We start from the raw sequence: 16,675 nt of genomic DNA, 5'->3' as shown, positions 1-16,675 counted from the left end.
GAACTCTTTTGCATTTACAGCGGGTGAGTCTGTTGTCATTGGTGATTGTCGTTTGAACCTTTCTGGATCCGCCATCAAATTGGTAAGTTTGATTATATCAAGTGCTGTGAGAAAAGGCTATAAATCTCCACCTCCAACATCCTCACACAATATAGCCTACTAGCCGAGACTCTTCTTGATATGTGTGTGCAGATGTGTGTGTACAGATGTGACGTAAGGACGCAAAGACATGCTCGAATTTCCCAGTGAAATCCACCAGTCCCACTGGAATTAAAAACTTATTACAAGCTGACCGTTTTGAATCGAGCCACGGCAAGCAAAGAGTTTTGAACACTGGCTGGTTATGTACTTGCTCAAAAATGTATTTTGGATCATTTTTAACCAAATCAATGATAGTAAAATAAGTTGGAATATGTTGGCAAAGCAACAACAACAAAAGGCTCCAGTTTCTGGCTGCAATCTGATCTGCCAGACAGAAAAGTGGCAAGTGAAGATTTGGAAATTGGACTCACTCATCATTTTCATCATTTCCATCATTTCCATTGAACTCGGTCAACGCCATTTTCTTCAGCTTCACCTTTAGTTCTTCATTCTTCCTCTGGAGGTCCACAATCACAGAGTTCAGGAAGTTGATCTGATCCATGCAAGGAAACATGGCAGATTTTAGACATTTACACACATATCACCGTTATCAAATACAGAATAGAGAAGTTATACCTGTCCCTCAGCAAACTCCTTCTCTTCTCTCAGTTGGTCCAAAGCAGGATCACCCACTGTACAGGAGAGACAAACGAACAGTCTTCAGTTCAGTGAGAACAGTGCTGAGAGTTAGTGAATGTCACAATTGCATAAAAGTAGTCCAGAAGGATTTGTTCATTTAAGTTGACTCGTTATGTCATAATTTCTACATTATGATTTACAAAAGCATGATGAACTAAACCAACTATTTGTAATCTTGTTTTCCATTTTAAAGACATTACTCAAACATTATAACGTGACTTGTCTTTTGGTCATAAACATTCGATTTGGATTCATTTTTCTGTAAAATCTTGTTTGTATGTTACTAATATTACTTTTTCATTTCTATTTCAACTGTTTTTATAATAAATATTAACTCATTATTTGATCATGCTGCCATAAGTATATTTTTACACATAATTGGATTAAAAATAACTGAGCAGCATTTCCAGAATTAAACTGGATTGCAAAACGCAAAAACTGCAACATGATCAAGTCATGTGGTCATGTGACGACAATTTGACATGATCAACAAGGTCATGTGACAACATTTTAGCATTCTGCATCATTTTGCATAGTACTATTAAATAATAAATTCAGAGCCGTTCAAAAGTTTTGGGTCCGTATGTTGTTGTTGTTGATAGAAATTAATACTTTTATGCAGCAAGGATACATTCAATTTTCAGAAGAAAGAATCCTGAATTATTATTATTTTTTAAATATTAAACAGATAGAAAGAAGCCGCACTGTTATGCATAGTGCGGCCTCTTTCTTGCATATATGTATTCTACTTATTAGGCCAGCACTCTTAAAATAAATTGAAGTGTAATTATTGAGTGAAGCCTGCTCCATTCATTTAAATATTAAACAGTACAACTGTTTTCAACATTGATAATAATCAAAAATGTTACTTGAGCAGCAAATCATCATATTAGAATGATTTCTGAAGGATCATCATGAGACACTGAAGATTGGAGTAATGATGCTGAAATTCAGCTATTTGTATAAAAAGCTAACACATTACATTTAGAAATAATATACGAACAAAGAAAACAGTTATTTAAAATTTCTAATATTTCACAATATTACAGATTCCACAGTATTTTTAACAAACAAATGCAGACAAAAAAGACTTTTGAACAGTAGAGTAAATAAATAGCTAGCAGTATACAGTTTATTGCACAGTATACAGTAAGAAGTGCTTTCTATTCAATCTATTCCAAATATAAATACGCTGACGGACCTGAGATGACTTCCTCTCCGTTCCCCGTCTCCCGGCCCTCCAGCTTCTTCTCCAAGCTGTTCACTCGGCTCTGCAGCTGGGCTTTGTCCCTTTCTAGAGACGTCACGGCCGACTGCAGCGTCTTGGCCACGGCATTTTCCCCACGCAGCACTGCGATCTGGGATAACAAAAAACATCTTTAGATCACAAATGACAGTTTCCCGTTATCTGACAATATTAAGCCCCAACAATACATATTGTTTTGATATGAAATGAATCTACTAAAAGCATTCTTTGTACATACAGTAAGTTCAACTCGGTCATAGTTCACAGTGGATAAAACATACTTGACCCAGAGGTTTGGTTAGACTTATAAAACTCAAGAATCAAAGCTCTTACCTCATTTCGTAGCGTCTCTAGCTCTTTGTCTTTATCGGACATCACTGCATTGGAATTCTCTCTGTGAGAACAGACAAGAGCTCACTATAACTGGAGCCCATTGTTGGATTTACAGTCATGCTACAAAAGCCATATGCACTCTGAGAACATCTCCCAATGGAGCCCTGAAGATTAAAAGCTTACAGAAAAACATGCAAAAAATGAACAGACATTCAGTGGTTTTTTTAGGGTGGAGGAAAACAATAGATCTGAAGCCAAAAGCTTGTACTTGGTACCATTATGTGAGTTGTTCGACCAAACGGCAATCATGGAAACAATCTAGACGTGGTGATCTTAGTATATCATAAAACACTGATCTCTAAAGAACATGTACTGACAAGCTTCTTTTTTTTTTTTTAGCAAGTCTTCATTTCCTGGGAGATGAAATGACATTTAAAGCTTCCAGAGTGCATGTGATCTCAAATCCAGCTCTCATTTGAACAATTAATGAGTCAGAGCTCCATTAAGCACCATCAAAAGCATCCGTGACATGCTGTTTATAACCACAGATAATTTGGTTTTTGAATGCTTGTGAAGAAAATGGATGGGAAAAATACTTGCATCACTACTGTCACGTTAATACGAGCATAACATTTCCACATTGTCTTTCCCCATAGACTTCCAGTTTGAGGGCACTGTGTTTATGCTTGTTTTTACTGACTGAGACACAAATATATATTATTTCCTATGGTTACAAACAGCAGGCTTCACTCAGAACTGTCTTTTAATGTTTTGATTTGATTGAATGAACTTAATACGGAGTCAGAGACGTGCTTACCTCTCTGTAATCTCCAGATGGCTAGTCAAAGCTTCGTCATCGAGCTGCCAAAAAAACAACATGATACATAATAACTCAATCCCTCAAACCAACTGAGAATGTCACAGAGCAGAGCAGTTCAGGAAAAGCCTAAGTAGACGCAGAGAGATAAACACCTGTTTGTTGTAGACGTCCAACTCCTGAGCCAACATCCCTTTCTCGTCCTGGAGCGACACCTGCCTCTGAGACTTCTGATTGGCTGACAGTTTTACCTCCTCACTATGGAGAGAGATAAAGAAAAAATAATGGTTATAGTGTCATACAGGACTAGTATATTACTGACATGTTTAGTTTTGAGTTTTGTTTCATGTCCTTTATTGTGCAGTTTCTCCATTGTCATTGTTCCTGGTTTTGTCATGTGCTCCCGGGTTTGTCATGTGCTCCCCTTGTCATGTGTCCTATGTTGTCATTGGTTAATTGTCTTGGTTTATTGGTTCATTGTGTTCAGGTATGTCTTGGTAAATTAGTCTGTGTGTATTTATAGCCCTCATGTTTCCATTGTCTCTTGTCTAGCTTTGATGTTGTAACCTACTGTTGGTGAATGTACAGTATTTATGTTCATGCCAAGTCTTGTCTCAAGCCGTAGTCGAGCCGTAGTCAAGCCAAAGTCGGGCCATAGTCGAGCCGTAGTCGAGTCGTAGTCGAGCCATAGTCAAGCCGTAGTTGAGCCTTAGTCAAGCCAAAGTCAAGCCATTTATCGAGCCGTAGTCGAGCCGTAGTCAAACCAAAGTTGAGCCGTAGTCGAGCCAAAATCAAGCCAAAGTCAAGCCGTAGTCGAACCATACTCGAGCCATAGTCAAGCAGTAGTCGAGCCATAGTCGAGCCAAAGTCGAGCCATAGTCAAGCCAAAGTCGAGCCATAGTCGAGCCATAGTCGGGCCAAAGTCGAGCCAAAGTCGAGACATAGTCGAGCCAAAGACGAGCCAAAGTCGGGCCATGGTCGAGCCAAAGTCGAGCCAAAGTCGAGACATAGTCGAGCCATAGTCGAGCCATAGTCGAGCCAAAGTCGGGCCATAGTCCAGCCAAAGTCAAGCCAAAGTCGAGCCGTAGTCGAGCCGTAGTCAAGCCAAAGTCGAGCCATAGTCAAGCCAAAGTCGAGCCGTAGTCAAGCCAAAGTCGAGCCATGGTCGAGCCAAAGTCAAGCAAAAGTCGAGCCATAGTTGAGACAAAGTCGAGGCATAGTCGAGCCATAGTCAAGCCAGTTGTGGATTATATTTTGTCACTTTATTTCATTAAACTGCACTTGGGTTCAATTTCATCTCGCGTACAGTGGACATTATGTTCCAATTGCCATACAAGCAATTTTCAGTATATGAATTTTCTGTATGAATTCATCGTCTGGATGACCTTCAATGCTGTTCAAAAGTTTTGGATCAGTAAAATAAATTATATTAAAGAAATGTACACTTATTTAGCAAGGACACATTAATTCAATCAAAAGTGACAGTGAAGACATTTATGATGTTGTTTATTCTATTTCAAATAAATGCTGTTCTTTTAAACATTCTATTCATCAAAGAATCTTAAAATCAGGAATTCCACAAAAATATTAAGCAGTTTTCAACATTGATACAGCAAATCAACAGATTAGAATGATTTCTGAAGGATCATGAAACTGAAAACTGGAGTAAAGATGCTGAAAATTCAGCTTTGATCACAGGAATAAATTACATTTAAAATATATTACAACAGTAAAAAATTATTTAAAAAGTAATAATTTACAATATTACAGTTTACTATATTTTTGATCAAATAAATGCAGCCTTGCTGAGGATTAGACTTTTTTTTTTTTTTTTTTTTTTTAAAAACAAATTGGGCATAAAATACATTATGATTTTTTTTTAATGTTTTTTCTGATGCCAGTGACAAATCCTCAAAATTTCACCCTGATGTCAATCATATTCTTCAATTTACTTCTCAAGTGAATGCATCATGCTTAATATATCATCTTTCCTTTCCATCACAAGCCTTTAACTGGTTTTTAAGACCAAGCGTTTGAAAAATAAGAGCGTTTGGTTCCAAAAAGAGGTAGATAAAAGAGAGCTCCACAAAGTCACAACACGAAGGTCACCGTCATCCTCCTCGTGTGTAACGAATGAGCCAATCTATTTTCACCTAGAGTGCATTATGATGCAGGAATAAATCAAATCATGCACGCTCAAAACTCAAGCGGAGTCTCTGTACGTCATGAAACTACAGGCTGAATGATTCCCACGGATTCAAAAAGAATATGCTGCATTTAATGAAGCAGAACACTATTTTTTTCATAAAGAAATAATACTTTTTAAAAATTATAATATTACAGGCTATGTCACGACACATATTCATGGGTGTCGGAAGATCAACAGAGCGTTATGAAAGGAACTCACGTGGAGTCGGGACCATTAGACAGGCGGAGAAGAGCAGCTGTAGTTGGAAAGACGCGGTTACGTAAAACTCCCTGGAGGAGAGACGCTCACTTCTGAAGCGTTGGGCTGAGAGTCTCTTCAGTGCAAGAGTTCAGAAAAGGCTTCAAACGGGAACCTGCTCGCATCACCGGAGCCAGACACGCCGATCAGCCAAAGCTTGAAGGAGCGTGTCGGATCAGTTTGAGTTACCAAGGCTTTGAGCTTCGGTTAGTGCTGCTTTAGTTTAAAGTCAACATGAATTCAATATGGACCCCATTTACACCATCACAAAAGCATTTTGAGCTTAATGTTTAAATTAATTTTGCAAACAAATTTATTGCAATATAAAAAGTGAAACATTTTAAATGACTATTTTTGGAATTAATTCATTTTGAAAGCGAATTTATTGCAGACAAATTGCAAATAATTAGCAAATGTGTTGCAAATAAATGGTGCAAACAATTTCAAAAATATGCATTTTTGGAATTACTTCATTTTTCAAACACATTTATTGCAAAAGTAATAGCAAATTAGCAAATAAGCAAATAAAGTGCTCGTGAAAAAATTAACATTTTGTAAAAAAAAGGTAAATTAAATTTTTTGCAATTAATTAAAAATTGTATTGTACTTATTTTTGAAGAATTTATCTTTTCAGCGGGTCACAAAACCCTCTTATTTTTCAAACACTTTCATATACAGTAGAGGCGCTTTTCACCATCCAATCAATTCCTAATGGACAAAATCAGGTTCTGCCCTACATATCTTTCTTATTGATTATCCTGAATGTGAAATGCTGCGAGGCAAACTCAAACTTCAAACTCATAATGCCCATGTGAGCTCAATGCGTCAGACTCGGAACACGTGCATTACGCCTTTTGTTATACAGAAATCACAGTTGTTGTAACCAGGTGGACTCGTGATGTCATTCTGTGACTCACTGATCTCACTTAATCACCACAACATAGTACTTACCCAACTAATTAACATCAAAATGCTGTTTAGCTCCAACTAAGCAGAGAATTAATTTAATACGACGCAGCTGAAAGATGTTAAATAGCATTTAACTGTCGCAGCTGTAGTCTAGTGGTCAGCGCACGTGCACAGATACGCGTCACTTCCCTCTCCTCCCTATCATTTCAGTCCTCTTTCTTCTATCACTATCAATGAAAGTGTGAAAGTGAATAATAATGAAACAGTCGGTGAAGAGAAAATGCATGGCTGCATGTCAGCAGGACTTGAGGAGACTCACATTTCTTTGCAGAGGTTCCCGATGCGCTGAGTTCCTGAACACAACTGCTCCTGATACTGAGAGTTCTGCTGCTTCAGGGCCTCAAGCTGGTGGAAGAGATAAAAGATCATTAAAACAAGTGAAAATTATGCTTTTGGACAAAACGTGTTGGAGAGAATGTCATGAAACCTTCCAAAAACATGCATTTTCCATAAAGAAATTCACGCATACTTAATGACCCCCATGTCTTTTCCTGCATTCGTAAATTATTTTGATGATAATTAAGCATATTTCAGCTCAAATTCTCACTACCACAAATATATCTAATTTCCATTACTGTAATGTGGGGGAAAAACTATGTTGTATAAATATTATTTACATTTACATAGTGTATTTCTACAATATTTGTTGTTCTATACTTTATTATTATCTTTACTACAGTATTTTCTTAATGACAGAAATTATCCACACGGTAAAAAAATATTGTTGGTTTAATGGTTGCTGGTTATTTTAAGTTCATTGAAATGGAAAAATTGAGTTAATACAATGATTGAGATTGATTTAATCATCAGAAATTCAAAATATTATGTTATCTGTACTACATAAATTATTTAAGTTGATTTGACAAAAGAAAAAATGTTGTGATTACAAATCATGAAAATATATTTTTTACAGTGAATTTTTAGAGGAAAAGCAGTGCTGTTATGGTTTACTAACACTATTTAAAATGTTTTATTAATTAAAATAAAGCTGAAATAAAATACAAATATTAAATTAAAACATTTAAACGGAAATTTGAAATGCTGCCTTTTTTATATAGCATCAATTTATATATCCCTAAATTATATAGCATTTTTCAGCCATAAAATGCAGTTCAAAGTGCTTTACATTAAAATTATACAGTCAAATATCAACAGCAACATCACATTCAACTAAAATGAGCATCAAACTTAAGAGATAAAATAAAGTAAATGCAACTTATACACTGTAAAAAAAATATTGCGGTTTAACTTAAAAAATTAAGTAACCTGGTTTCCTTAATTCTACGTTCTTTGAAATTTAAAATGTAGTTAATACAACGAAGGAGATTGAAACAAACTCAAAATAATATGTTATCTGGACCACATAAATTATTCAAGTTGATATTACAAAAGAAAAAAGGTTGTGATTAGAAATCATGAACATTTTTTTACAGTGTTGTGAAGGAGAAACATAAAAAGTGACAAAAGCACATAAAATGACTGAAACTTCAATTAAATTTAAAATAAAAACATAAAAGCAAAAGCTAATTAAAAATATTAATAATAGTATATAAATATAACAATAAAAGAAAACTAATACTAAAAGATTATGCACAAAAGGTGTTCTGGGTGTTTTCCGCCATCTCCACGTCCAAAAATTGTAAAATAAGACCATCTCTCCTTAAAAATGTGAAGTACCAATTATTTCTGTAGCACAAACATTTCAAGTACAAGTTACACACCAAAACTAGCTCAAAACTAGTAACAAAACCTAAACCCAAGCATGAGTTATAGTATTAGTGATGCCTTCTTTAGCAAACACTGTCTAATCTTTACAAAGTATAATCAATGAGAGCTTACTCTGTTAATCTCAGAGAAGATAAATCACATTTAGGACTAATACATGCACAACTAATACTTAGTAAAAGCATGTCAGACTGTGAAATCTGGTATAGTCAGATTACTGTTCCCATGAGACCCATAATTCAATCCCATCAGACTCACTGTAACTAACTGGTCTACATCAGACTGATTACACTTTTCAGCACAAACACCTACAATTGGAGTTGTAAGTACCAACATCAATGTTAAGATCCGCTAAAGACCAACATCAATGTTTTTTTTATGAATCAGAGATTTGCCTGTGCTGAGATCATGGAGTGATTCAGTGTTTAGGAACTCGAGAGAATCCTTGATGATTGAGGAATTATCCTGTCATCACTGAATGAATACAGACTCGCATGAAAGCGTTCTTCAACTCAAATGTACACGCCATAACATTCTCAAGATAAAAGTCACACGTAATAGGATTTTCTTTCCTTTTAATGCATTAAAACCATCTAAAAAATCAGAAAGACACAAAAAATAGAGGGATATCTCAAGATAATTTACCAATATCCAATTTGGTCCTGAAAATAAACTCTAGAAGTTAGATATTTTAACTCACACTGGCTGATATTATAAATGGATGCATTGGGGGACGACGACAACAACAACAAACAGCGCTCACATTTAACATCATCTAAAATAATACACACTTCAAGTGCAATCAGCCATCCAAACATGCATGCTATCAAAAGGGTTTAAATTGAAAAAAAAGCCAATTTCATCACACTCACAACCCAATTCCAATAGTTAAAAAAAGCTACTATTGCTGAATGGTCCAACTATGGTCACCGATATACAGTATCATGCATCCTCACAGGGGAAGAGCGACCTTTACCTGGCAGAACGAGGTATAAACGCTGCCCGTGTAGTTCTGTTGGAGTGCTGTCACATCCATGCTTGTGTCCTTGCTATTTTTTCCAAACAAATGTGCCCTATCAATAATACATCCCCCTACGGCCCCCTGCAGAGAGAGAGAGAGAGAGAGAGCCGCTCGTGCTCCGCTGGCGTTCCAGCACACACTCACGTTTGAGCAAACACACGCTCTGAGAAGCATCACACAGGGCAGCTTCATTACGTAAGGACGACAAGCCCCGCCCCTCTGGACACCCCCCACCACCACCCCCTTCAGCTGCTCTCCGTCATCAATGCTCATTCATCCTGAATTAGACGTTTCTACATGATGAGACAATCCATGTTTGACTGGTGACATCAGAGAAATGAAAATCCTTGCGGGAGAGAGAACTCAGGGTTTCTGTTAAAACATTATTTGGTGAAAGTACACTACCATTGAATGTACGTTTTTTAGTGTTTTTTTTTAAAGAACTTCAATTTGTTTGTTTTTTCTTAACTTTGTATCAAAGAATCCTGAAAAGTAAACAGTTTCCCCAAAAGTATTAAGCAGCAAAACTGTTTTCATTGATAATCAGAAATGTTTCTTAAAGAGCCCCTATCATAGCATTTGAAATGTTGCTATTTTTGTTTTAGAAGTTCCCAAAAACAGTTTAACATGCATGCAAGGATAAAAAACACAAAAAACACACATTTATTTTTAACTGATTTGCTCACCGACTAATAAAATGATTCGTACAACGAGTCATTTTTCCAAACCACTCCTTTGCGTGACGCTAATCGGCGGTGATTGGTCCGATGACAGACCCAGTCAGTTGTTTGTTAGCATAGCGCATAAACATATTGATGAAGCACTGCAGTACTACAAGACGCTCTATTCTTTATGACAACTCCAATAACAGCGACAAACATTTCACATATTTCAAAAAAATTGACATTGGAGACCTAGAAGCTGCGCAGAGTGTAACTTACACACACACATACACACACACACAGAGATACACGCGCACACACATACTGCCTCACGTCTCGATGCAACAAAACCGTTCAAAACCCATAAAAGCAACAATTCTTAATAATACTTCCAGGTTGTGATTCGAAGGAGGAAGCTGATCCATATACACTGGGTAAGTAGTTACTGAGCCCTCCTTCAGGAACAACTGCTTGCGAATCCACATTTTTCCCAAAAACATTTTTGCGAATCCAGACTTCAAGTTTACACTTCCGTCTGCGCGCCCAGTAACCAATATATATCTACATCACTACGAACCAGCTAATGACTCGTTTCAAAAACAATAGACTCAGAGTCGACTCTCACTTTTGAAAGACAATAACTTTATATACGGTGCACTTTCAGATATAAATCTTTGCAGGATGTTTTCATCATATGAACAGTCATTTTCAAAAATCCATGATAGGGGCTCTTTAAAGGAGAACTCCGACGCAAAATGAACCTTTGGTCTAATAAAACATCGGTACATAGTCAACCGTTCTCTGAGATTTGTTTTCATGATAATCGAATGTAAAGAGTTTTATCTCTAGAAACTGTTTAGCGTATAATGCTAGTAATGGGGGCATTGACTAAGTAAAAAGAAATCGCTAGTTTATACCACTAACAAGGCTCAAAATAGCCCCACACTAACACAGTAACATAATGAGGGTCCCTACATGCAAAACGAAGCATTGAGAACTTTGTAAGTGTACAGACCGTTTAATAAGAAGATACTTTATGAAGACAGTTCACTGTGTATACAGACAGGAGCCATCTTAGAAAACAGTCTCGACAAATCGAACCTCGTGCTGAGTGATCTGAACTGTATGAAGTTCAGCGAACTTCTGAACTGTATGAACGGCGTTCGGGGATCGACTAGTCAAGACTGTTTTCCAAGATGGCTCCTGTCTGTATACACAAAGTGAACTGTCTTTATAAAGTATCTTCTTATTAAACGGTCTGTACACTTACAAAGTTCTCAATGCTTCGTTTTGCATGTATGGACCGATGTTTAATTAGACCAAAGGTTAATTTTGCGCCAGAGTTCCCCTTTAAGCAACAAATCATATTAGGATCACAGGATCATGTGACACTAAAGTAATGATGCTGAAAATTCAGCTTTGATCACAGGAATAAATTAAATAAATAAAAAATAAAAAAACGGTTCTTTTAAATTCTATTATTTCATAATATTACTGGTTTTACTGTATTTTTGACCCAATAAACGCGGCCGGATTAAGCATATACGTTTTAAAATGTTTTAAAAAATGTTCTACTGACCCCAAATTTTTAAACATTGGTTTATTTTTTTTAAGTTTGAGCAGAGGCTGTGCAAGAGACTTCAGTGTCATCCTTGAATGAGACAAAATAGAAGGAAATTCAGGCTAACCTAAATTAACTCTGCTTTTTTAAACCTGGAGGGGACTAAAGTCCTAAATGAGGTCACAATAAGGTTGTCTTTTTCAATACAGAAACCAAAAATAAACTTAAAGGGACAGTTCATCCAAACCTTTTAACTCTGTCATCATTTACTCACACTCATACATGTCGTTTCAAACCTATATAACAGCATTGTTTATATAACAGCAGTTCATAGTGACAAAAAGTATATAAGTTGTCACATGCTAAATAAATACTTTTGATAGCTTTGTTTGAGGAATAGAGCTAAATTTAAAGGGGTGATGAACTGAGAAATCAAATTTTCCTTGAGGTTTTGACATCTAAGAGGTCATCATATTATAAGAATATCCTGTAAGTTTCAGAACTGAAAACGTCCTTGTTAGTCCAATAAAAGCTTTTAGACACCAGGCTCAGCAAACGACTCGTTTTTCAAAGTGGGGAACTTTGACGACAAAAAGGATAAAACACCACCCCTGCAGAAGATCATCAATGCCTACTTCAACACGCCCGGTTTAGCCCCGCCCACCGATTCGCACATTACACGCATAGCTAGCTAAATTACATAGATGCCTACCTCGTGATGACAAACCAGATCGAGCTACCGAGCAATACAGAATATTGTGCAGCGCCTGGTTGTGGATGAAGACAGCCGCTGCATAACCTTCCTCTGGATTCCAATAGGACTGCATGAATAAACATTATATTTAATGACGTTCTAGCTGATGAGGGTAAAACATTGTCTGTCTGTTCGCTTTATTTCACTGAGGATTGTTTTGTAGACAAGACTAGATTTGCAGACCGATTAAGAGTAAAGAACGGTGCTTTGCCGTCTATATTGGATCTGACAGGAATTGTGCAACACACGGACTCTGGGTCGAACATGTATGGGCGAATCATTACGGTTGACATTGGACGTTTTCAAAACAATTTCCCCCATGTGCACCGACGAGTGAGTCAAACCTCATTATAATATGCAAAACTGTTATCCACTCACAGCAGTGGGCGTTTACTTCCAAGTCTTCAGTGCGAGACGTCCCATAAAAACCGAGCGTTTCTGAGCTAGGCTCAAAACTAGGCTCGAAAATGGCCTATTACTTATTCATTTTGATGTTTTTGAATGGGTTAGGGTTAGGGTTAGTGACTAAAGGGTTAGGGTGTGACTAAATCCAAGCGAACGTCATAAGTTGACCTCCGACAACAATATAATAAAATTTAAAAAGCCAGTTCATGACCCCTTTAAAGGGATAGTTCACCCACTGTCATGAATTACTCACTCTCCAGTCGTTCCAAACCTGTAAGACTTTCATTCATCTTCAGAACAAAATGAAGATCTTTTTGATGAAATCTGAGAGCTTTCTATTCCTCCATTGACTACTACAAAAGTGACACTTTGACGCTTCAAAAAGTTCATAAAGAGATCATAAAACTAATCCACATTAATTGAGCGGTTTAATCCAAATTTGGTCCACAATCTTTCGGGTTTGGAACAACAGAATTTTCATTTTTGGATGAACTATCCCTTTAAGTACATCTCCTCTGATTTAACACAAAGTTATGGTATATAATCTTCAAAAGAGATGGAATATAGTGCAAAATGACGCTTGCATATTCTCAAAAAGTCAATATTAGGGTGTGTAAATAATAACGGTGAACTAACCGTTTAACTCTGTCTATGTTTTGCCTCGTGAAACAGAAAGTAAGTCTCACTAAAATCTGCATGAACTGACCCAAACAAGCACTGGCCTCTCTCTCTGGATATCCTGAGCAATGTTGTTATTTTACCCAAAAACACCTTTTCTATCTTAATCTTAAGAGTCCATTAATATGAGCAGGCACAGTTTATTATTCATAGAGTATATTAATACAATACAGATTGTTTAAAAACAGCTTCACTTTTTTAAACAGTAAAAATAACATGATAATGTTATATATGTTATGCTTATCTAATATTTGATGAAGTTTGTTCTGTTTCTTTCCCTCCGGTATTTATTACTGCGAACCTGCTTTGAAACCATTTCTAAATCTCTATAAAGTAGCTACCATAAAACTAAAGGCGACTGTAAAACTCATCAAGATAATAGCATCATTATCCAGCTCAATTCAATTAAAGATTTTGCTTGTATCTGATAGCGTCAGTGCAATTAAATTGGTAATATTCCTAAATATTATTTGTCTTTTAAACCTAGCACTCGCCAAATGTCTGGTTTGAAAGGCCACAGGAGACAAACCAAAATTACCCACATCAATGCTTAACAGATTCTGCTTATCCACACGAATGTCTTCAAACCAAGACCATAATTATTATTCCTAATAAATAATGTGTATGTCTGAATATCCTCAGAACCAACAACATTCTCTGAACCAATGCAGGTGAGTTTCTGTAATACAGATGCTGAATCAAGTAAGACCCATCACTTGAGGCGTTCACGCAGTCTTACCGTATGTGAAAAGCACAACCGTAGGAGGAAAGTCTCCTCTGATAATTAAGCGCTGGCCATTGGGCTGCTTATGTAAGGCCACATACGAGCACACAGAACATGCTTTACATGCAGCCTGCAGGCGGTCAGATGTAGAGGACTCATGCATGAGCTAACAATGTGCCTGAACCATTACGTCAGTAACAGGACATTTACACAGTGAAAAATCTCTGCTCATCTCTTAAATAAATGACTTCAAGTTAATCTGACTACAAATTTGGAATATGTTTTAATAATACTACTGCCAGTTTCACACATGTAAACAAATTTTTGTGTTCAACATATTGACAGCAGTATGATGTTAAAGGGATAGTTCACCCAAAAGTTACAATTCTGTCAGTAATTACTGATGTGTGAGTTGATGAATGTTCATCTGTTCATCATATAAAGCCTTCGTGTCTCTTCGGAAAGTTGGACTAAACCGCTTGAATCATATGGATTTGTTTTACGATCTCTTTGTAAACATTTTGAAGCGTCAAAGCGCCAATTGAGGGACAGAAAGTTCTCCGATTTCAGCAAAAATATCTTCATATTTTCTTCCGAAGATGAACGAAGGTCTTATGGGTTTGGATTGGAACGACATGAAGGCGAGTAATTAATGACAGAATTTAAATTTTGGGGTGAATTAAGTCTTTTAAAGCAGATATTTTCTATGATTATTACTGTTGTCTGCTAAGGCAAGAATCACAAACACTGCTAAGGTTGGTGATTTGGACAAACCCCTAACACCAAGTCTTTGAATTTTTTTTTTAGGCTGTGAGAAGACATACATCTGATTCATCTGTCGCTGATTATTTTCCATACCGTGGGTTAGGAAAAGTGGGTTGTACTGCTATTTAGTGTGTTTTTTATTGTTCTGCTGACGAAACACTGCAAAAGTCCCGACAACATGAACTGTGGGATAAAAAGTGATCTAGGAGCTTTATACAGCAATCAAAAACATGGTAATTCTATCTCTCAAAGCTTCGTTTTCATACATGGCACTGCTCTGAATAAGGTTTATAAACGTCATCCTACAGCAGTGCTACTGTATGAACATGAATACCTCAGAAAATGTGGATTTGAGGTATTTGGATCTCACCTCGCAAAAAGATCCAGTGAGCAAACAACTAGCAACCACCCAGAACACCCAGACAACCACGTGACTTTTGAACATCAAAATAGTCCCACCCTTCCAAGTTCCTTTCAAAAACCCTCACACGGATACGAAGTAAAAGTAACTACGAGTCATAAAACACTGTTTATTTATGATATGAAGAGTAAAGCGTACTTACCTCCTCCTGCAACTCCTTATTCTTGTGCATCATCTGCTCCAGGTTTTCATTAGACTGCATGGAAAAACATAAATAGTATTACACACTTGTACTACACTTTTTGACCAACATGCTCAAATATGCACTAGTTTGGGGTTGGTAAGAGTTTAAAATCAAGTCTCTTATGCTCACCAAGGCTGCAGATATCTGAACAAGAATACCCCCAAATACAAAGTAATACCGTAAAATATAATTAGTTTAAATTAACGTTTTCTATTTTTAAATGTTTTTAAATGTAATTATTCTGGTGATGGCATAGCCGTTCAATATGGAAGCATGTTTCCGCCACTGAAAAAAAAATAATAATAATTGCGACTTTTTATCTCACATTTGCGAGATATGAAGTCAGAATTGTGAGAAATAAAGTCGCAATTGCGAGATATAAAGTTGCAATTCTGAGAAATAAAGTCACAATTGCGAGATATAAAGTCGCAATTCTGAGAAATAAAGTCACAATTGCGAGATATAAAATCGCAATTCTAAGAAATAAAGACGCAATTGCGAGATATAAAAGTCGCAATTTGAAGAAATAAAGTCGCAAATGCGAGATAGTCACAATTCTGAGAAATAAAGTCACAATTGCAAGATATAAAGTCGCAATTCTGAGAAATAAAGTCGCAATTGTGAGATATAAAGTCGCAATTCTGAGAAATAAAGTCGCAATTGCGAGATATAAAGTCGCAATTCTGAGAAATAAATTCGCAATTGCGAGATATAAAGTCGCAATTCTAAGAAATAAAGTCGCAAATGTGAGATATAAAGTCGCAATTCTGAGAAAAAAAGACAAAATTGAGACTTTTTATCTCACAATTCTGACTTTTTTTCTCACAATTCTGACTTTATAACACATAAATGAGAGTTTATATCTCGAAATTCTGACGTCTTTTCTCAGAATTGTGAGATATAAACTCGCAATTGTGAGTTATTCTAAGGGAAAAAAATAGTTTTTACCCCTCAGAATAGTTTATATCTCACAATTCTGACTTTATATCACGCAATTTCAACTTTATATCACGCATTTCTGACTTTATAACACGCAATTGCGACTATATCAACCAATTCTCACTTTACATCATACAATTCTGACTTTATAACTCACCAGATGTAAACTCGCAACTGTCAGATAAAAAGTCGTAATTACCTTTTTTATTTTTCATTCTGTGGCAGAAACAAGCTTCAGTGACTCC

General features: G+C 36.4%; 1 protein-coding gene across 2 annotated transcripts in view; it reads right to left on the bottom strand.

The window, feature by feature from the left end:
- Window positions 1–16,675, bottom strand: part of clip1b (CAP-GLY domain containing linker protein 1b) — a 36,049-nt gene that overhangs the window by 2,796 nt on the left and 16,578 nt on the right. For both annotated transcript variants that reach the window (XM_039677308.2, XM_039677309.2), the window contains 8 exons: window positions 15,450–15,503; window positions 6,851–6,936; window positions 3,332–3,434; window positions 3,177–3,220; window positions 2,360–2,420; window positions 1,982–2,138; window positions 718–773; window positions 513–634 (listed from right to left, as the gene is read on the bottom strand). In XM_039677308.2, coding sequence (XP_039533242.2) covers window positions 513–634; window positions 718–773; window positions 1,982–2,138; window positions 2,360–2,420; window positions 3,177–3,220; window positions 3,332–3,434; window positions 6,851–6,936; window positions 15,450–15,503 — 683 coding nt within the window. The remainder of the gene's footprint in view (window positions 1–512; window positions 635–717; window positions 774–1,981; window positions 2,139–2,359; window positions 2,421–3,176; window positions 3,221–3,331; window positions 3,435–6,850; window positions 6,937–15,449; window positions 15,504–16,675) is intronic.

This window comes from Pimephales promelas, chromosome 23, assembly GCF_988280905.1.
Source record: "Pimephales promelas chromosome 23, fPimPro1.hap1.1, whole genome shotgun sequence".
In the NCBI taxonomy this organism is placed as follows: Eukaryota; Metazoa; Chordata; class Actinopteri; order Cypriniformes; family Leuciscidae; genus Pimephales; species Pimephales promelas.
This window is presented reverse-complemented; position numbering and strand designations above follow the sequence as displayed.